Source organism: Mustela nigripes, chromosome 7 (genome assembly GCF_022355385.1).
Source record: "Mustela nigripes isolate SB6536 chromosome 7, MUSNIG.SB6536, whole genome shotgun sequence".
In the NCBI taxonomy this organism is placed as follows: domain Eukaryota; kingdom Metazoa; phylum Chordata; class Mammalia; order Carnivora; family Mustelidae; genus Mustela; species Mustela nigripes.
In genome coordinates, this window is record NC_081563.1 from 129,443,769 (window position 1) to 129,465,517 (window position 21,749).

General features: G+C 48.6%; 1 protein-coding gene across 1 annotated transcript; it reads right to left on the reverse strand.

The window, feature by feature from the left end:
• Positions 1 to 32: 32 nt before the first annotated feature.
• On the reverse strand, positions 33 to 8,850 carry SPATA2 (spermatogenesis associated 2). Its single transcript, XM_059408005.1, has 3 exons — positions 8,692 to 8,850; positions 2,551 to 2,998; positions 33 to 1,586 (listed from the first exon to the last, which is right to left on the reverse strand). The coding sequence occupies exons 2-3, from the start codon at positions 2,884 to 2,886 to the stop codon at positions 360 to 362; spliced, it is 1,563 nt and encodes a 520-aa protein (XP_059263988.1). The 5' UTR covers positions 2,887 to 2,998; positions 8,692 to 8,850; the 3' UTR covers positions 33 to 359.
• Between the last annotated feature and the right edge of the window lie 12,899 nt (positions 8,851 to 21,749).

Sequence of the window (21,749 nt, forward strand, 5' to 3'; positions counted from 1 at the left end):
GGGGGGGGGGGGGGGGGGGGGGGGGGGGGGGGGGGGGGGGTGTTGACAAGGGTCTCGGAGTTAGAAATCCTCTCCGAAAACAAAACGAACAACGCAACAGGAGTGGAGAGATTAGCAAAAATGAATCTGAACGGAAGTGCCACCCTCTCCCTTGTCAGGCGACAAAGCAGCCACCAGATGAAATATCTGGGCCACCCAGTGAACTCCCATATGGCGCAGCCACGCCCACGATCCCCGACACCTACATGGTCAGATGCAGGTCTCTGCTTCTGAGATCAACACACTAACACTTCTTCCCCGGAACGGGGAACCGGAAAGTCAGTGGCGTAGCCCTTGGAGCAGGGGGTGCAAGGTCCAGTCTATCTGTACACGAGATGGGAGAGCTGGGTGGACTTGTAGTTCAGCTGGTTGTTGGGCATGAACTTGTGCAGCTCATTCTTTTTGCAGCAGGGGTCGTAATGGTAGGCGCTGAGACAGCCGTCGCAGGAGACTTTCGAACACTGGGTGCAGGTGTTGGTGGCACCCGGGCGGTTGCAGAAGCCACAGCGGGAGGTGGCTGTGGTGGGGGTCTTGGGTTTTGGGTGGAGGTGTGGCAGCCGCTCAAGGCCCTGCGTCTGGCCAGCGTACTTCTCCCGCAGAGATGACCCATGGGCCAGGCTGTCGTGGGCGGAGGGCTTGCCAGAGAAGGCGCCGGGCTTGGAGGCTGGGGGACCCGCGAGCAGGCTGTCACAGCGCTGGCAGAGGGAGGAGTTGCAGGACAGCCCGCAGTTTTGGCACTTGGACAGGGAGGACTCTTTGGCGGGGGGTGAGCGCTTGTGGTAGACGGGGTGGGCATCGTTTCGGACCAGCCACACGTCCGGCCGCAGGGCGTCCTGCCTCCGGTATGTGGCCCTGGGCTCCGAGTCTGTGTACAGATCCACGTCGTCCTGAGCGGAGAAGTATGTGCCACGCAGCAGGCCGAGGCCGTTGCTGGGGGAGGCGGACGGCAGGTCATCTGGGCTTCCATGGGGGGAGCTGGACATGGTCAGCAGCGAAGCAGACGGGCGAATGATCTCATCCTTGAGGTCGTCCCCCACGTCTGGCGCCGTGGGCTCCTTCCGCAGGCTCAGCGAGGCCTTCAGGGGTGGCTTCCGGCTCTCCCAGTAGCTGTCGTAGGCATCTACCGACCTCGAGGGCTTGGTCACCCTTGGCTTGTAGTAGTCCTTGGCCGCCCGCTCGCTGGCTGACTTCTGCAGCGCCACGCGGGCCATGGAGGCCGTCAGGTGCTCCCGGCCCTCAGCCCGCCGCCGCAGGGCCTCCGAGCAGCCCCGCACATCCTCCGTGCTGCTTTTGCGCTCGTTCACCACGTCCAGCTCGGAGTAGCCCTTGTCCTTGACTTGTGAGTGGATTTCCAGCATCTGCTCACACTCCACCTTGGCCAGAAAGAGCTCAAAGGAGACCATCTTCACCTGGAGGGTCTCCACAAGCTCCTTGAGTCTGTACGCAGTCCCTAACTCAGGCACGTAGCCCATGTAATGCAGGATGGCTCGGATGTCCTCTTCCAGTAACGACGACTTGACATAATAAACGAAGGGGCCCGTGTAGGTCTAAGGAGAAGGGGACAGAAAAACAGAGGCACCGTTTGCTCTCTGAGACACATGCAGAGCCGGTTCCAGAGCCCGGCACACCCAGGGCAGAGCCTCTGGAAGCATAGGGGGAGTAGCGGGGAGGAAGGATCTCGGCAACCAATCACTGCAGCAGGCAGAGGCTGGCTCAGCGCATCGGGCGCAGGAGACCGCATGGTACTCCTGCCTCGAGCGGAGGGTACAAAGCTGCCGGCTTCCCATACGGGGCTCAGCAGCTCTGCTCCAGATGAGGAGGAAACAGGGCAAACAGGCCTAAAGAGAAGGTATGAGAGCAGAGGCAGAACGCCCAGTGAGTGAGTAGAATATTCCTTTTGGGCATGTCTGCAAGTTCTGAAGAATAGTCTGGCTTTGTGGAAGCTCTCCTGAGCCATCACCTGGCTTCGGAATGATTCCGAGTTCTCTTTCTCTCTTAAATCCATCCTCCAGCCTCCTGTCTGTTACCACCCAGTCCAAACCGGCTCTCAGGGTACCCCAACTTCCATGGCAGCCTCCTAACTGTTCTCGCCGCCCCCACTAGTCTATTTCCTATCCAACAGCCAGAAGGATGCTTTGCAAATGGAAACCTGACCCTGGCCTGCCCTGATTCCCAGCCTGCTTAGGGTCAATTTAAGCCCTATGCCCTGGGCTTCAAGGCCCTGTATCACTAGGGTGCTGCCTACCTTTCCAACCTCACAGCTTCACGTGGGAGCTGCCAGGGGCAGGGACCCAGTAAAGAGATGACACTGGTCAGACAGCAAGTAGGGAGCCTCCCCCAGCGGGGGGTGGGGTGGGTAAGGGGGAGTATTTCCAGTTGTTATGGCAAAGGCAGTGGGGAAGACAGGAGAGTCTGTGGGCAGAGGAGGCAGTAATTGGCACAAGCCCTCTCAAGTGGGTCTGGGAGGGGAAGAAGGCAGAACAGTGCGGTTGGCCCTTCCCTAGACCTTACCTTGATGCTTCTGAATTCCTTCTTCCACGGGTAGAGGAAGAGGTTGACGCCCACCGTTTCCAGCACACTGAAGGCGCAGTGCAAAGCCCGCAGGCTGGAAGAGCTGAGCGAGCGCAGGGAGCTCTCCACCACCTCATAGAACTGGATCAGCCGGAATCGATAGAAGGGATCCACCTTGTGTAGGCTGAGCAGGGCCGAGGCTGCCACTCGAAGGTACTCATCACTGCCAGGCCGCTGCTTGCTGGGGGTAGTGTCCACTCTGCCCTCATGGAACTGCACGTACTTCCGAAATAAGTCATCCTTATATTTCGTATCCATTGAACTGGGCTTCCCCATCTGATCCAGAGACGGGGAGGGGGCTACCTTATCTCCTCCATGGTTTCTGGGTTCGAGGCAGGGCCATGGCTAAAAGCACTGACATGGTGCCCACCCGCACTGGGGGCGCGCTCTGGAAAGGGAAGAACAAGAAGCACGTCATTCCTCGAAATGGTCCACGTGCCCAAGCGTGGCTGCTGAGACAAAATGAGAGGCAGAACTGGCCTGAGCTACCCCAGGCATCACCAGCCCTGGGTCCCTTTCTGCTCATTCACTCACCACATTTACCGAACACGGACTATATGCCAAGTTGTCGTGGAAACGAACAGGTCCGTGACTTTGCTGAACTCCTGAGTGAAGAGTACAGCTCCAACCTGGGTTTGCAGGGAGGAGGAGTCTTAGAAAGGCCCCACCCCCAGCCTGGGCAGTGCGAGTCAGACCTGAAGAATGCAGGCTTCGCTGGGCAGAGAGGCGGGCGGAGACCATAACAGCAGCAGCACCGCCAGGGAGGAAGGCCCCGAGGAACACTGTCGGCGCCTACTGTGCGCCGGGCACTTAGGCACACAAACGCATTTCATTGTCTTAAACGACCCTAGGAGGCGGGATCCCCATTTAACAGATGTGAAAATTAAGACAAAGAAATATTAAGAAAGTGCCCAAAGATCTGGAACCACGAAGAGGCAGAGCTGAGCCCTAGCGCCTGGCTCTGAAGTCTCGCCCTTGACCGCCGCGCCCTGCTTTCCTGAGGCAGGAAGGAGCTTGGCCTTTGAGCAGAAGGCAGGCCAGTGCAGCTGAAGCAGCGAGGGCAAGGGAAGGGGGCGCCCAGAGATGAGGCTGCAGGCACCATCAGGACAGGAGCCCACGCCCCGACAGTACATTTGACTCAAAGATGCCCGGGAAGCACCTGAAGAGCTCGAAGGAAGAGGGAGAGGGCTGTCCTACTAGGGGTCGCCTCACCCGCCTTTGACAGCCTGCATTCCCCCATACCTTCTTTTATTTATTTATTTTAAAGATTGTATTTAATTTTTGACAGAGAGAGACACAGCGAAAGAGGCAACACAAGCAGGGGGAGTGGGAGAGGGAAAAGCAGGCTTCCCACAGACCAAGGAGCCCGATGTGGGGATCTATCCCAGGACCCTGGGGTCATGACCTGAGCCAAAGGCAGACACTTAACGGCTGAGCCGTCCAGGCGCCACCCCCCCCCACACACCTTTAGAGAGGTTTATAGTCCCACTGGGAGAGGACAGAACATTCTGAGCCGGGCTACACCAGATTTATACATTCTCGCTGTCTGCTTGGCTGCTGGTGAGTAGAACATGCACAGAGCAAGCAACAGGGTTGGTGCCAGAAGGCCGGGAGCAAATCTGGGTTCACAGAGGGCGCTGCCAGGGCTGGGTGGGTGCAGTGGGCAGCGCGGCACAGGCATCACCAACAGATCCCAAAGCCAGACTGCCTGGGTGTGACTCTTGGGTCTGCTTCTCTGGGCAAATTACTCAGCCTCTGTGGGCCTCAGTTTTCCCCTCTGAAAATAGGGGTTGGTAATAGTACCTACAGTCCATATTTGGTGGAAGGTCATGTGCCATGAGTATATAAAGCTCTTCACAGAGGACTGGCTCGGGACAAGCCCTTGACACACACGAGCGGCTACTGCTGCTCTCTGGACGGGCCGGCCCCCTGCCACAACAGCGCACATTCTCAAGAAGCTACGATCAGAGCGGGCGAACATGTCTGCCCAGGAGGCGATGTGCATTTCCAGCCTCGTCCACTCTGACCACTAGCTACAGGCACAGGGATCCTAACTAAATTCCTCGCTAAGGGAACCCAAGCACAGAGCCAGGGGTCTGTGCTTCATAAGCACCTGTCTAAGTGCAGGAGGCTCTTGCTGGCTGTGGAGACAGCGCGGGACTGAGAAGGAAGCTGAGGGGAGGGGACAGCCCTGTGCAGGCTGTCGGCAGATCTGGCCTCAGCTCAGAAAGTGCTAATGGCCTACAAACCTGGCAGCAACCATGAGGCCCATAAAGTCATCCACATCTCGAGCCGCTCGCCTGCCTTCTCCTTTGGGAAGACTCTTGGAAGATCTGAACTATGAGGTGAGCGTGAGCTGTGCGGGAGAACTGGGGACAGAGAGGCCGCCTTCTCCCACCCACCGCCCTGCCAAGGGAGCCCAATGCTTCAGGGACAAATACACTTAAGAAGCACAGGAGGCAAACATAAGTCCATTAGGATAAAATTCTACCTCCTGACCAAGGTCAAAGGCTTCACATGGTCTACTCCTGCGCCCTCTCACAGCTGCCTTCCCTTTCCCTCTAAGTTCTACCCACAGGGACCTTTCTGTCTGTTCCTCAAACCCACCAAGCTCATTCCTGTCTCAGGACCTTTGCCCATGTTGTTCCTTTTGCACGTTCTTCCTCTGATCTTTCCCATAGCCGGCTTACTCTCGTTACTCAAGCATTAGTTCAAATGTCACCCACAGGTACCTCACTGGCAACTCCCTGCTTCCCAGTCCCTTGGGATCCCATTATCGTGGGATAATCACCATCTGAAATTACCAACTTTATTTATTCATTTACTAACTTCCTTTCTCTTTGTACCCCCCCCCTTACCCAGTAAGCTCCGCAAAGGCAAGGACCACATCTGTTTTGTTCACCAGGGTGCCTAACACACAGCCTGGCACACAGTAGGTGTCTGATCAAACAGGTGAAATGAATGATCAATTCAAGATGCCACTCCTTCAGTTTCTCACTGAGCTCTCCCAAGAATCCTGAGAGATCAGCTGGAGAGAGAAGGAACAGAGAGGCTCCACGACATGACATGCTGTAAGGAGCCAGGGTAAGGGAACCCAAGATTCCAAGCCTGCCCTCTGAGGCACTGTGTTCCTTCCCATACATACCCTATGATTTCCGAGTTCAACAAGTATTTATGCAGCACCTATCCTGTGCCAGGCTCTAGGATGGGTGCAGTGGGAAGATATGGGGTGGGTAGGGGGCAGCAGTTGGGAAGCCACAGCCTCGCCCTCAATTCTAATTGAAAGAGCTTATTATCAAAGTTATTACAATCCAAGAAAAGACATCACTGCCCTTGCTATTAAAAACGCATATGGGGGCACCTGGGTGGTTCAGTTGGTTAAGCCACTGTCTTCGGCTCAGGTCATGATCCTGGAGTCCAGCTCCACAGGGAGTTTGCTTTTCCCTCTGACCTTTTCCCCTCTCATGCTCTCTCTCTCAAATAAATAAGTAAAATTTTTAAAAAAGCAAGAAAAAGAAAAGAAAAAAGAAAGAAAAGAAAACGCATATGTATTTACCATTTTTTATTCATCTGAGAGAAACTTCCGTCCTGTCTCTGGCCCCAGGGACTATTTTTTGGTTCATCTGATAAGAATTTAAACAGAGGGACATCAAGACTCCTAAATACAGCTGTGGTTTTTCTCCAAGGAAGTCAGCTTTGAGCCTATAGAGGCGGATTTTTTTTTTTTAAACGAAGTCAGCCACCCTCAAGCTCAGTGTCTGCTGCTCTGTAATCACACCACAGTCCACACCCTTGTTTGTTGCTAGCACACAATAAACAAGGAAAAGGGATCTGAATAGCCCAACTGGTGTTCCAAATCCTAAAGTCAAGGAAAGGAAACCAATCTATGATGCATCCTGAACCAACATAGGCAGGTGAGGAAACAAGTGAAAGGAAATGAATGCTGAGATAAGTAAGGAAAGAGAAGGGAACGAATAATCACTGAGGTCCTACTATGAGCTAAGCACAGGGCCTTCGGCTTTAACTACATCATCCCACTTAACCCACATAACGTTAGAAGGAAACCAAGGTTCGGCCATGAAACCACCTGCGCAGTGGAGTTTCCAAGGGTCAGAGCTGGAGTTTGAATCTGGTAGGCCCTGAGGCCCAAGGCAGAAGTGGATCTGAGGCCCAAACCTACGTCCAATGCCAAATCCTTGACTCAAGCTCTGAGCTAGGCCGCTTCTAGGCAAAGCCGCCCTGCGGCACCTGCTGGACAGCTCTACTTGAAAGGGCTAGGCTAAGTTAGAACATCCTATGGCAGGCGAGCAGAGTTAAGTTCTAAAAATTCCTATAGTAGCAAAATTCACATCTTCCCACACAGAACGGGGCTGGAAGAGCCACAAATCTCTTTATGATGTAAGCTCAAGGGCCAAGGGAAGAGGCTGGCCAGAAACCGGCCAGTGGTGAGGCAGCTGACATCATCCCTTCTGAATACATTTTCTGAGAAAACAGGCTGCATTGTAGCTGGTCATAGCTGGTGTCTTTTCTGAGCATAGAGCCAGCAATTTATTCCCAGCACTCTGCGAGAACAACAAAAAAACACACTCTCTGCAAAAACAGCGTGGTTACAGGAGACTAGACAGCGCAATGACAGAAGCCGTTAATTTCTCCAAGCAACCCAAGGATTGGAACATCATGACGTGCCAGTCTGGTGGGGTGGGGAGGGGGGGAGAATGGCACTGTGAACATCCCTAACAGCGTCAGGCGGGTGCCCAAACAAAGCCAACAGGCCTGGTCAGCACTTCCTGCACCCACAATCTGGGCTCCCTTTGAAAAACAAGTCGATGAAGAGAAATATTACATATACAGTCAGAGAGGTGGTGGCTTTTTAAGGATTTTTATCTTTCTAAAGATTATTTTTTAAGCATCTCAAAGGAAAGCTGTATCTGTTTAAAACCTCACTGAAAGGAACTGAAATGATCTCGGGGTAGCAAAGCATTAGCTTGGCTTTACCTCAACAGGCCCATTCAAGCAGAACGCTCCCCAAGCAGCATTTGAAGGCGCCCCCTCCCTGCACAGCCAAAAGCTATTTTGGTCCCAGCATTGCCCCAGTCCACAGGTTTACAGATCTCTGGTCTAGCTTCAGCCAGCTCTGAGTTCCCTCAGCCTGCAGAGAGCACCGAGAGGAGAGCAAGCAATTCAACCCCTCCACCTCCTAACCCGTCACTCCCTTGCACTCAATTCCAATTCTGAAGCTTCTGAGACACATACATCTAAAGCATGCTGCACGGGTTGTGAAACATCAGAGGATCTCCAGACCCCAATCAGATTCCAGAGAAATTCAGAGGCCTTGCAAACCTCTGAATATAACCCCAGTGGTGCTGAAAACGGGCTTCCTTACTGGCAGCTGCCCCACAGAGGGGCTCTAAAGGAAGTAGTTTCGCCTCCCCGCAGGGGCAGAAGCTAGCGGCTGCTATTCCCAACCTGGTCATTCCTACGGCCTCTGAGGGCCATACTGGTTGTGAAAAACACCCCAGTCCCAAACTCTGGCCTCTTCTGGGTGCATGAATGAATTAACAGCAGCTATCATTTACAGGATGCCTGCTGTATGTCAGAGACCGTGCTTCACAAGCATCATCTCATTTGATCCCCACCACAGCCTTAGGCACGTTCACTTCCATTTAACCAATTAGGCAAATGAAGCTCGGAAGATGAAATGACTTGTCCAAGGTCACACAGTGAGTACAAACCCAGATCTGCTGCCAGAGACTAGGCTGGGGACCACTGCGCGGCAACTGCCTCCCGGTGGAGTCAGGGTGGCCTCCCGCTTGGTTAGTCCCCGAAGAGGGGGTGTTCCTGCTGAGCTGCCCTGAGCCACCCATGGCCGGTCCCAGGAGTCTACGAGGCAACCCTCGGCGGAGTGAGGATCCTGAGGACAAGCTGGGCTCTCGGGAGGCCGAAAAGGCGGGGCCGCCCGTCGCCCCCGCCGGCTGCGAGTGGACCCCATCCCCGGGTCGGCCAAGCCCCGCCGACTCAGGCGCCCCCTCTGCCCTGGGAAGCGCCGGACGCCGTTTCCGCCCGCGGCCGCCCCGCACTCACCCCGGCACTGTCGCCGAGGACGCCCGGGTCGAGGAAATCCAGAGGGAGCCGCGGCCGCCGCCGGAGCCGGGCCCGCCTGGGCTCTCGTTGCTCCGGCCGGCTGCAGGGTACCGAGGCCAGTACCCCGGGACAAGCGGTGACCCGGAAACACTCGTCCAGGAAGTGACGTCCTTCGGAGGCGGGTCCAAAGAGAGGCTGGGTCGCAGCTGCGCGTTGCGCCGGGGAGAGGCCGACGGTTGTGGGCGGCGGAGGAAGAAGCGGGAGGCAGCAGAATGAGCAGAGGCGTAGCGGAGTCCGGCTCTGGGGCTTGGAGGGCCGCCGCCGCGACTGGGGCTAGACCCGGAAACAAACGGGCCGGACGTGACGCAGGCCAGCCTCAGGATGGTGGCTGGCCGGGTTGTCATGGGAACCGGTCTGGAGCTGGGCGGCGGAGGCTGGGGCTGTGAGCGCGGACTGAGTGATCCCGGCCTCCGCCTCCCGGACGGGTCCCTTGTCCAGGTGATCCGCGAGTGGCGCTCCCAACAGCGCCTGAGCAGGAGCTAACAGTTGGAGCCCTCGCCCCATTTTACAGACGCAGGTGCCGAGGCTTAAAGAGAGAAAGTGAGATCCCCAGCATCATGCGAAATGAAATCTAGCCTGGAGAGGACTGTTGATGTCACCGGCCTTCTTTAAGAACGGGGCTCCCAGCTTTGCCTTTGCCACTTACTAGCCGCGTGAATTTGGGCGAGTTACCTAACCTCTCTCAGCCTCAGCTTTTTCACTTGTAAAATGGAATACTAACAATACCGCCTGCGGGGATCCATGTGAGAGTTAAGTGATTTAACACATGGAAAATGCTTATTACCATAATTAGCATATAGTAAAGCTCTAAATATGTTTTGTTTTTAAAACCTGGTTAAGTCAAAGAAAACTGACCTCTCTCTGCCCTCAACTTCCCTAAATGGAAGCCAGCGTTGAGGAAGTCCAAGCCAAGGTGTCGCCTCCTTGCTTTGTAACTTTTCACCAGACATCTGGAGGTACCTGCGTGGTCTACACTGGCATCAGTCATGGTGGCTTGTCACTTCACTTCATGGATTTGTCTCTACTCCCACCAAACCGTGACCTCACCAAGGGCTCAGCTTTTGTGGTTCACCACTCACTGAATCCTTACTGCTTGCAAAGTGCCTAACTCATACCCAAGACTTTGTCCAAAATATTTGCGATTGGATCATTATTCTCTCTCTCTCTCTCTGTCTCTAACTTACCCCAGACATTTATTGAAGACTCAGAGTGGGGCACTTGGGTGGTTCACTCAGCTAACCACAGGATTCTTGAATTCACCTCAGGTCCTGATCTGAGTCGTGAGCTGGAGCCCTGCATGGGACTCTGTGCTCAACCAGGAGTCTGTTTGGGATTCTCTCTCTCCCTCTCCCTCTGCCAGCTCTTGCTCTCTCTCTCTCTCTCTAAATAAGATCTTTAATTTTTTTTAAAAAAAGAGAGAGACTCAGAGCCCATTTCATGCCTTGTTCTCTTCCTCCATCTTGCTCTTCTACCTTTCTGGCCTCTGTGCCTCTATATGCTGTTTTCTCAGTGTAAGTGTTCTTTCCCTCACCTCTTCCTTTCTATACATCTACATATATGTATACGTGTATGTATACGTATATCCATTCATTCGTTCATTTTAAGCCTGACATCCCCCGAAGACCTGGAACTCCTTACTCATCTGTCTCATCTGTGTTTCCCCTGAGTTCTGCACATTGTCTGATCAGGATGTGCCCAACAGATGCTCCTTGATTGCACTATTCTCTCTCTTAACCTTAGTGTCCCCAGCTACCCTCAGCGGATCTTGTCTCAGAGGAGTCAGTGATACAATACACAGGGAAGGATGTGGAGAACCAGCAACATGCTATTCAAAGAGCAGTGATGACTGTATCTGTTGCTCTCAGAGCATCATTCAAGGTCTTTGTGTATTTCATCCTTTATCAGCTCAGGTTTAAGCTCCTCGTTGAATCATTTGTAAATTGATGGTGTTAATAGGAATTTCAGCTGAGAAAAGCCACAGAACTTGCTGGCTTTGCTACGACTCAAAACTGTTACAAGACTGCATGAGACTATTAAGAAGCCCCTTACCGATCTGTGGTTCTGTGGCAGCCAAAAGGGAAATAGATTTTTAAGGAGGCTTTACTAGTAAGAAACACTAGTCATTGATATGCGGTGATGTTTTGTATCAGAGTGGGCCCAAAGTCTCTGTAGAGAGCTGTGTTTCTCATCTTTTAGACAGGGTTGAAGGCCTGAGATTTCTCTGCTTGGGGAACAGAAGCATCCTTTTCAGATTTCATTACATAATGATTAGCAGATTATATAACAGTCATGTGACAGTGATTAGGCACGTCTACTTCCTAAGAGCCAACAACACAAAAAATCTACCTACTTCTTTCTATTTTTTACTTTTTCATCACAAAAATAATGCATGAATTCCAATGATCAGATGTGTTCAGAACAAAAAATGAAAAAGAGAAATAACCCTATGACCCAACAATTTGATGTCTTGGAATCTACCAGATAAACAAGCGTAACTACAGGGAGAGACCTGTTGCATCCTTGTTTGTAGTGCAAAAGCGAAAACCGAAAGCATTCTAAATGTCCAACAATAGGGAAATGAAATATCCATACTCGTGACTACTACGTATCACTTAAAAAAGATGATGTAAACCTATTCAACTCTGCAAGACATACTGTGGGCTGAAAAAAAAAAAACACCCCTTGAAATGAAAAACAAAACATCAACCAATACCATATATTTTCTAAAGGTATGTGTATATGTATAAAGTCAACAGGGGACAAGAGTGCAAATATACATCATTTAAACAATTTTTTTTAAAGATTTTATTTATTTATTTGACAGATGGAGATCACAAGTAGGCAGAGAAGCAGACAGAGAGAGAGGGGGAATCAGGCTCCTCACTGAGCAGAGAGCCTGATGTGGGGCTCGATCCCAGGACCCTGAGATCATGAGCTGAGCTGAAGGCAGAGGCTTTAACCCACTGAGCCACCCAGGCGCCCCCATCATTTGTTTTTTAAATCATCCTATAAATACATATGATATGATTTTAATATCTTCCCTAACAGTCAGTAAGCTCTGTGAGGACATAACTGTGCCGGTTCTGCTCACAATTATATCAGCGCTATCTGCCATATACACACTACCCCACATGAAATAGGAGGTTCAAAAGTATTTGTTTCTGGTGGAAATTGTCATTGAATGCCAGGTTTGATGTTAATATTTAAGGAACATACTATGGGCAAGAGGGACACAGCCCCTGCCCTCAAGGAGTATATAGTCTCCTTATCAGAAAGAGAAGATTAGGGGCACCTGGGTGGCACAGTGGGTTAAGCCTCTGCCTTCAGCTCAGGTCATGATCTCAGGGTCCAGGGATCGAGCCCCACATCGGGCTCCCTGCTCAGCAGGGATCCTGCTCCCCCCTCCCCGCCTCTCTGCCTACTTGTGATCGCTCTCTGTCTGTGTCAAATAAATAAAATCTTAAAAAAAGAAAAAATATTAATAAGAGTAGATGGAGTAAGAAATCTGTAATTCAGGATAGAAGGTGGTAAATGTTAGGAGAAGGGTATAAAGCTTATAGAATGGAGATGTGACCACCAATAGGGCAAACTGGGGGCAGCTTCAAGGAGGAGGTGGCATTTGAGTTGGGCTTTGAGTGAGTTGGATGTATTAGGATGTCCAGCTTTCCTTGCAGCTAGAGAGGAAAGAAAGCAATCAAAAGCAAGGACCAGAAATTAATACTCTACTGCCTACAACCATATAAGGTAAGCAAAACTGGGTACTAGAGTACTACAGTCTCATATATTACCAGATATTAGTAGTAATGTTATCTAACATAGTGGCTGGCTCACAGAAGGCATTCAATACATGCTTCAGTGAGAACACTAATGTTATTGATCCTCTACCATGCTCCAACCAATTATTGCCAGTTTCCCTGCTGACTGTGATCAGATACTCAGATTTCTAAAGAGGAGGGAAGTCCAGATTTTTAAGTGAAATTCCTCAATTATAAACACCATGTGTAAATACACTTCATAGTTCTGTCTGCTGAGAGAGCCTACAAAAAATGACACCCCTCTAACAATAAGCACCTAGTACCCAGATCTTGCTTTCTAAATACCATTCTCTACTTTAAAAAAAAAAAAAAAAAAAAAAGGCTTCTTGGAGAAATGACTGAATCTCAGTGTTGGGACAGGGAAATGCCAACATGAGCCTGGACCATCTTACTGAGCCAGAAAGTAAGGATATGCCAAAAGAATCATGTGACATATTGAAAGGACACAAAAGTCAGATTGGAGGGGTTTCTTCTATTGCCCAAATCTGGAACAATTTGAACATCAAAATAAGTAATGATAGTAATGAAATATAATCCTTGGTAGGGGAAGAAAGCATGACCCCATACTGATACTAGACATAACAACATGAAGTACTGTGTTGGCCAGAGGAACATGTCCAAGGGCTATATGTAGCCCCGGGTACCAGGTCTGACTCCCACACTAAGGATGGATGAGAAGCAACAAGTAGTTCAGCTGATTAGAGAGATGAATGCACAAAGTGAGCTGAGAATGGGGTGATGGGAGATCAGCCCAACCTCTGAGGACCTTGAAAGTCAGGCCAAGAGTCTGGATTTGACCCCTGGAAGCACCTAGGAAACAGTGAAGGTCTGTGAGCGGGACAGATCATGATTATAGCCCTTGCTCTCCAGCCCAGGTGCTTGGTGGTGCTTGGTGGATAGGGTATGGTGCATAGGAAATCAGCACGTAAAGCCCCAAGAAACATGGCACATTGAAACAGAAGTGAGTCTGCAGCTGGTACACCTGGGTTCAAATTCCTGGTACTGCATATCATGGCCCCATGAGTTGGACAAGCCACTCAATCTCTTAGCCCCTCCACAAGCCTGGACTCTGGAACCAGAAAGCCTGGATTTGACTTTGCTCCTTCCTGTGTATGACTTTAGACAAAATGACCTAACTTCTCTGTGCTTTAGTTTCTTCACCTTTGAAATGAGAAATATAAAAACAGTACTTACTTCTGTACAGGTTATGAGATAGTCCATATAAGCACTTGACATAGTTAATGCTCATTAAGCATTATCTATTATCAAGCCTTTTTTAGTAAGTGGGATAATGCATGGGAAGAACTTCACCCTGGGAAGTTCCAGTGCCTGGAAGGTAGCAAGCCTGCAACTAATGTTGTCCATGATTAAGGTCATTGCTGTGCAGCATGAATTTGCTAGGGGCTAAGAATTCCATCTGCTTCTCAAAGCTCAAAATTATTAAAAAAAAAAAAAAGGGCTCAGAATTCATTCTGGTATCCACTGGTAGAGGAAGGACTGGGAGAATTTTGTAACCCCAAAGAAAGCATGTCTAGAAATGAAAGCTGGCATGTCCGGATTCTTCACAATCAGTAAGAAAGGCTTTCTTCCTTCTTTTCCTTGAACTATAAACCCAACTTGCCAATCGCTTCAATGTCTCTGCATCTGTCTTGGGAACCAGCCACAGATCCAAAAGTAACTCAACTGACTTAAGGCTGTTTATTGGGAGGTCCTTCTTGTCCAGCACAGCTCCATGGAGACACAGCTCATGGGGCTGGATGTGGAAGACGCAGCGAGCAATCCATGAGGGTGATTGTAAATTGCTCCTGAGAGCGGTAACTCAGACTTTATGTGCTCCTGGTACTTACTATTCTAGTTCCTTAAGGTGTTATGTCTTAAAGGACTATTTGCTAAAATCAACCGTCTTTGTCCTTCCCTTGAACAGGCCAGGGAAAACCACAAATAAGTTGTCTTTGTTCCATAGCTACAATACCCCAAAGCAGGAAGGCAAAGCAGTCTGAAACCAAAAGGCCTGAGTTGAGATCCCAGCTCTGCCAACTTTCTAGCTGTGTGGCTTTGGACAAGCAGTATAACCTCTCTGGGCCTCGGTTTCCTTATCAGTGAAATAGGACACACAAACAAAGATTAAAAAGTGAGGCCTACGATATCTTCAAAATATTAAGGTCTTGAAAGATAAAGGGAGCCTGGCTGGCTCAGTCAGTAGAGCATATGACTCTTGATCTTGGGGTCATGAGTTCAACCTTCATGTAAGGTAAAAAGATGACTTAAAAAAAAAAAAAAAGATAAAGTGAGAGATGAACTGTTCCAGATTAACAGAATTTAAAGAACCTTGGCAATCTAATGTGCTATCCCAGATGGAACCTTGAGCTGGGGTGAGGGTACCCTTAAAAACAACACAACACTTGTTTTTATTTAAATAAAGATTATTGAGACAATTGGTAAAATATGAAGAAGGTCTACAGATTAGATAATAGTGTTGTATCATTGTTACCTTCCTTTTGATATTTGTACTATGGTTTTGAAAGATAATGTCTTTCTTCTTAGGAAATACACTCTGATAGAAGGATAAGGACATCACGTCTACAACTATTCTCAAATGTCTCGAGAAAAAGAACATATGCATGTACAATATCTAGCCAGCTGTATGTGTGTCTGTATAATAGAAATGGAACAATAAAGCAAATGTGATAAAAATGCCGAAGGGGTCTCTGGGAGTTCTTTATTTTTGCAACTTTTCTGTAAGTCTAAAAATTAGTTCAAAAGAACTTAGAAAAAGAATGATCTAAATATAAATACTTTTGTGATTTATTTTTAAGATTTTTATCAATTTATTTATTTGGCAGACAGAGATCACAAGTAGACAGAAGGCAGAGAGAAAGGAGGAAGCAGGCTCCCTGCTGAGCAGAGAGCTAAATGTGGGGCTCAATCCGAGGACCCTGGGATCATGACCTGAGCCAAAGGCAGAGGCTTTAACCCACTGAGCCAACCAGGTTCCTTGTGATTTATTATTTTTTTAAAGGTTTAGTTTATTTATTTGAGATAGAATGAGAATAAGAGAGAGAGAGCGCACAAGCAGGGAGAGCAGAAGGCAGAAGAAGAAGTAGGCTCTCTGCTGAGCAGGGAGCCCCGGGTGGAATTCGATCCCAGGACTCCAGGATCATGACATGAGCTGAAGGCAGACGCTTAACCAACTAAGCCACTCAGACCCCTTTTTCTGATTTCTTATTGACATTAAAAATTTTGTTGTGCTAACAAAAAAGGTATTAATGTCTTGATCTCAGAGTCATGAGTTCAAGCCCCGCATTGGGATCGACGCTGGACATGGACCTTACTAAATAAACAAATAAATAAAATAAAATATGGAATATTTCCAAAGCCCCAGAAAGTTCCCTCAATGTCCTTTCCATTTAAGTCCACACCCAGAGACAATCACTGTTCTTTCTTTCACCACGATTAGTTTTGTCTGGAACTTCATGTAAGTATGATCATGTGTAAAGTAATTATGATCATATGTAAATACTTTCATTCAGCATATTGTTTTTGGGATTCATCCATATTATAAGTATAATGTATTAATAGTTTGTTCCTTTTTATTGCTGAGTAGTAGTCTTTCGTATGAAGATGCCACAATTTACCCATTCACATGTTGATTTACTTTGCGGTGTTTCCAGATTAAGTCTATTTGAACATTCTTGTACAAGATACAATGAACATTCTTATACAAATCTCTTTATGGACATGTGTTTACATATCTTTTGGGTAAAATTTGTGAATTTTACCTAAATTTTTTCTTTAGTGAAATTTGGGGTCACAGAGTGGACTTTCCAGTGAACGGTGTTGGAACAACAGGATAGCCATCAGAAAAAGCTAATATTGGATCCACTCCTCACACTGCATACAAAAATTAACTAAAGACAGATCATAGCTTTTTTTTTTTTTAAAAGATTTTATTTATTTATTTGACAGAGAGAAATCACAAGTAGATGGAGAGGCAGGCAGAGAGAGAGAGAAGCAGGCTCCCTGCTGAGCAGAGAGCCCGATGCGGGACTCGATCCCAGGACCCTGAGATCATGACCTGAGCCGAAGGCAGCGGCCCAACCCACTGAGCCACCCAGGCGCCCAAGACAGATCATAGCTTTAAACATAAAATCTAATACTACAAAACTTCTAAATGAACATGTTGGAGAATATCTTTGCAACCTTGGGTAGATAAAGATTTTTTTAGCATATAAAGCCCTAACAATAAAAGGGGGGGGGCGATAGGTTAGACCTTACAGGAATGAGAATTTTCTGCTCATTGAAAGATGATCAAGTTTGCTTCAAAATAGGGCAGGTGGTGGGTGAAGGGAGGATTTGACGAGGGTATAGAACACATAAAACTCATCGTGATATGTAACTAACACAGCTGGGCAACAGGTATATATAAATACATCATTCTATTCGCTTTACTTTCATATGTGTTTAAAATCTTCCATAATAAGTTTTATGATGTGGCATTAAGAAAAAGACACAGCTGGGGCGCCTGGGTGGCTCAGTGGGTTAAGCCGCTGCCTTCGGCTCAGGGCATGATCTCAGGGTCCTGGGATCGAGTCCCGCATCGGGCTCTCTGCTCAGCAGGGAGCCTGCTTCCTCCTCTCTCTCTCTGCCTGCCTCTCTGCCTACTTGTGATCTCTCTGTCAAATAAATAAATAAAATCTTTAAAAAAAAAAAAAGAAAAAGAAAAAGACACAGCTAAGGAAATGAATAGGCAAGCCACAGACTGGGAAGAAATATTTGCAGTACATAGATCTGATAAAGGATTTGTATATGGAATTTACAAGGTGTCCAAAAATTTGGTACAGTTCTAAGAGGTAGGCCTGAAATAGCTTTTAAGTATGTATATATGTATGTATTTTTTTTTAAGATTTTTTATTTATTTGTCAGAGAGAAGAGAGAGAGAGCGTGGGTGAGCACAGGCAGACAGGCCGGCAGAGTCAGAGGGAGAAGCAGACTCCCTGCCAAGCAAGGAGCGCGATGTGGGACCCGATCCCAGGACGCTGGGATCATGACCTGAGCCGAAGGCTGCTGCCTAACCAACTGAGCCACCCAGGCATCCCTGCATGTATTTTTTTTTTAAGATTTTATTTTTTTATTTGACAGACAGATCACAAGTAGCAGAGAGGCAAGCAGAGAGAGAGAGGGGGAAGCAGGCTCCCCGCCTAGCAGAGAGCCCGATGCCGGGCTCCATCCCAGGACCCTGAGATCATGACCTGAGCTGAAGGCAGAGGCTTAACCCACTGAGCCACCCAGGTGCCCCCCTAATGTATGTATTTTTAAAAGATTTAATTATTTCAGAAAGAGAGAGAGGGGAGAGGGGCAGAAGGAGAGAGAGAATGCTAGAGCAGGCTTGCTGCTGAGCGTGGAGTCGGACATGGGGCTTGATCTCAGGACCCTGAGATCATGACCTGATGAAACCAAGAGCTGGCCACTTACCCAACTGAGCCACCCAGGCGCCCCAGCTTTTAAGTATTTAAAGCTCAAAATTGCTTGTGTGCTACACCTGTGAGCAGCTCTGTAGTAGCAGAACTTTCTGTTGTGGTGGGGATGTTCTGTGTCTGGTATGTCCAGTGCATACGTATCTGCTAGCTACGTGTGGCTCTTGAGCTCTGGAAATAGGGCTAGTGAGACAGAGGAACTGACTCTTTAGTTTTGTCTTTAAATGTATTTGCATTTAAATAGCCACAATATTGGATGGTGCAGGCCCTAGGGATAAAGCTCTGAAAATAGAAAAAACAAGAGTATATGCTCTTGTAATGTAGACAGTTATAGGCAAATTGCCCACTCAGGAGATTGTATTGTCTGTTGGTGCGGAATAAATGGCCACAAATTTAGTGGCCTAAACAACACACATGGATTATCTCAGTTTCTGTAGGTGAGGAGTGTTGGCACCAGTGTGACTGTTGGCACAAGGGCAGGAAGATCTCCCTGCAATTTTCTTTAGGATCCTTTTTTTTAAAGACTTTATTTATTTATTTAAGGATTTTATTTATTTATTTGACAGAGAGAGAGATTACAAGTAGGCAGAGAGAGAGAGAAGGGGAGGCAGGCTCCCCGCTGAGCAGGGATGTGGGGCTCTATCCCAGGACCCTGAGATCATGACCTGTGCTGAAGGCAGAGGCCTAACCCACTGAGCCACCCAGGCGCCCCTAAGATTTTATTTATTTGACAGAGAGAGACACAGCGGGATAGGGGAACACAAGCAGGAAGAGGGAGAAGCAGGCTTCCCACTGAGCATGGAGCCTGATGCGGGGCCTGACCAGGGATCCTGGGATCATGACCTGAGCCAAAGGCAGACGCTTAACAACTGAGCCACCCAGGCGCCTCCGTTGAATAACATTTTAAACCATCTGTCACTGCCTATTTGAGATCCCGTATTTCTCCTCTGAACCTTGCCGAGGATCTGGCACACAGGAAGCCCTCAGGGACTCCCTGTTGCCTGAATGTATGAGTCTACATTGGCAGAAAAATCAAGTCTGCAAAAACGTTGAGCCTGACCAATTCCCTACTCCAGGCTCACAGCAGATCTGAGATGATGTGGGCAGTCCGAGAGAGGCTGACCAAAGCTAAAGGACAGGGAGAGACTGTTGTGGGAAATAGTTTCCTTAAGGACATTGAGAAGGGAAAGTTTCATTCATTTAACACACATTATTAGGTTGATTGTGGCTGAGTATCGGGTGTGGTGATGAGGACTGGCGGTGTATTTGCAAGCTGAGAAGATCATGGGGACATTCTCATTGGGAATGCCTAGAAAAAACAGGAAAGGGTGGAGTACATTCAGGCTGGTCGGGCACTGATGGGGGTGGGGGCATCAGGGGGTGGAGGGTAGAGAAGGCTAGTGGTTCTCAAAGTATGGCTCCTGGTGCAGCAGCATTGGCCTCCCCTAGAATATTGTTAGAGGGGCACCTGGGTGGCTCAGTGGGTTGAAGCCTCTGCCTTTGGCTCGGGTCATGATCTTGGTGTCCTGGGATTGTTGGGCTCTCTGCTCGGTGGGGAGCCTGCTTCCCTCTCTCTCTCTCTGCTGGCCTCTCTGCCTCCTTGTGATCTCTGTCAAATAAATAAATAAAATCTTAAAAAAAAAAAAAGCCCACAAACTGTTAGAAATGCAAATCCTTGGCCCTACCCTCTACCTCCACTGACCTGTTGCATCAGAACCTTGGGGCGTTGGCTCCCACAACTGGTTTAGGTGAACTGAGACACAGGTACTCTTTTTTTTTTTTTTTTTTCCTTTTTAAGGATTTTATTTATTTGACAGACAGAGATCACAAGTAGGCAGAAAGGCAGGCAGAAAGAGGAGGGGAGGGAAGCAGGCTCCCCGCTGAGCAGAGAGTCCAATGCAGGGCTCAATCCCAGGACCCTGGGATCTGACCTGAGCCGAAGGCAGAGGCTTTTTTTTTTCCTTAAAGATTTTATTTATTCATTTGACAGAGATCACAAGTAGATGGAGAGGCAGGCAGAGAGAGAGAGGGAAGCAGGCTCCCAGCTGAGCAGAGCGCCCGATGCGGGACTCGATCCCAGGACCCTGAGATCATGACCTGAGCCGAAGGCAGTGGCTTAACCCACTGAGCCACCCAGGTGCCCCAGAGACACAGGTACTCTTAAGTGCAAAGGTGCCAAAGCCAGACTGCATGTGTCCAAATCCTATCATTTTCTATTACCGTCAAAAGGTAATTTAACCTTTTTGTGCTTCAATGTGCATAGCTGTAAAATGGGGATAATAGAGCCAAAGTCATAGGTTGCAATGAGGGTTTATTTATGTAAAATGCTGAGACCAATAAACATAAAAAAGTTCAATCCTATCCTTTTTACTCTGTAACTAAGTGTATAAGGTTGTGGTAAGATCATTTCAAGAGACCAAACTGGGGGCAATCCAACTGAAGCCTGGGTCTGGGACTCCCCTGCCTCTACCCCAGGGTCTGGCAGCAGCTACAAGGCTAACACAAAGTCTTATGAATACATATGGCACACCTCTGCCCCTGCCAGAGAAACCTCATCTTCGGAGGGGAGATGGGGCATATTTGGTTGGGAAGAGATCAGATGCAGGAGTGCCTGCCACAGGGATGGAAAAAAGAAACAGTAGAATGTAAACCCCTTGGGCCGCTGCATATGCATGCCAAGTTATTTATTGGTGAAAAGATGCCCGCATGGATAGCTAAATACAATCCTCCTGCATTCAATTAACCTGGTTAACAACAGGATTTATTTGTCCTGTGTCTTCTCCATATTGTGAGGCCTCTGGGGCCTTTCAGGATGGAAGCTTAATTGATCATTGATTTTCCTGGTCAGGAAAACCTGGTTAGAGTTGTTAGCAGAGCCTGCCTTTGAACAAGATGTATCTTTCCTTAAATGTGCTGTCCACAAGAGCCTGCCTTTGAACAAGATGTATCTTTCCTTAAATGTGCTGTCCACAAGAGCCTAGTTGGTGCAGTACCAAGTGGAGACAGTTGGCATTCAAAACATCTGCGATCCAGGCTGGGGGCCTTCTTGTGAGACTGAAGTTTGGACTACCAGCTTCCCAGTCTCTACAGAGCTGTAGTTGGGCCCCATGGCCAGGAGGCGAGTGAACACAGCAGTAAAGCATGGTGACTCCCACTTCTGCTTTCCTTACTGGTTTACTGGGGCTTCGTGCCCATAGCCTGTCTTCAACACCTCTCCTAACGGCTGATCTCCCTTTTCAGTGTCAAGAGTAACCGGCATGAATTAATAATGCTGTCTTGTTTCCACTGTATTTTTACATTGCTCTTAGAAATAAATGATTATTTTATATTCGTAGCTCAGGAAGTGATATATCTCCCTTTAAAATTTGTTTGCCTAAAAAACCCCAATTTTTTTAACGAAATATATTTGCCTAAGTTTAAACCAAAGGCAAGTCGATTTGGGATGAAATATTAAGTAAATGTAATGATTTAAATTGAGGAAACAGTGGCTGAAACACAGAGCCTGCTCCAGTTCTGCAGGTGTCTGGATCTGACTACCGTGTTTTCCAGATTTCCCGCGGCTTCGCCTTCCTCCCGTCAGTTCGGGGAGGCAAGGGAGGAGGAGAGGAGACTGGGACAGGAGGCGTGGCCCACTCACAAGTCCCATCCCATCCACGCGCCCTTTCCACAAGCCACGCCCCGAGCGCCCCTCACCGCCCAGGGTCCCGCC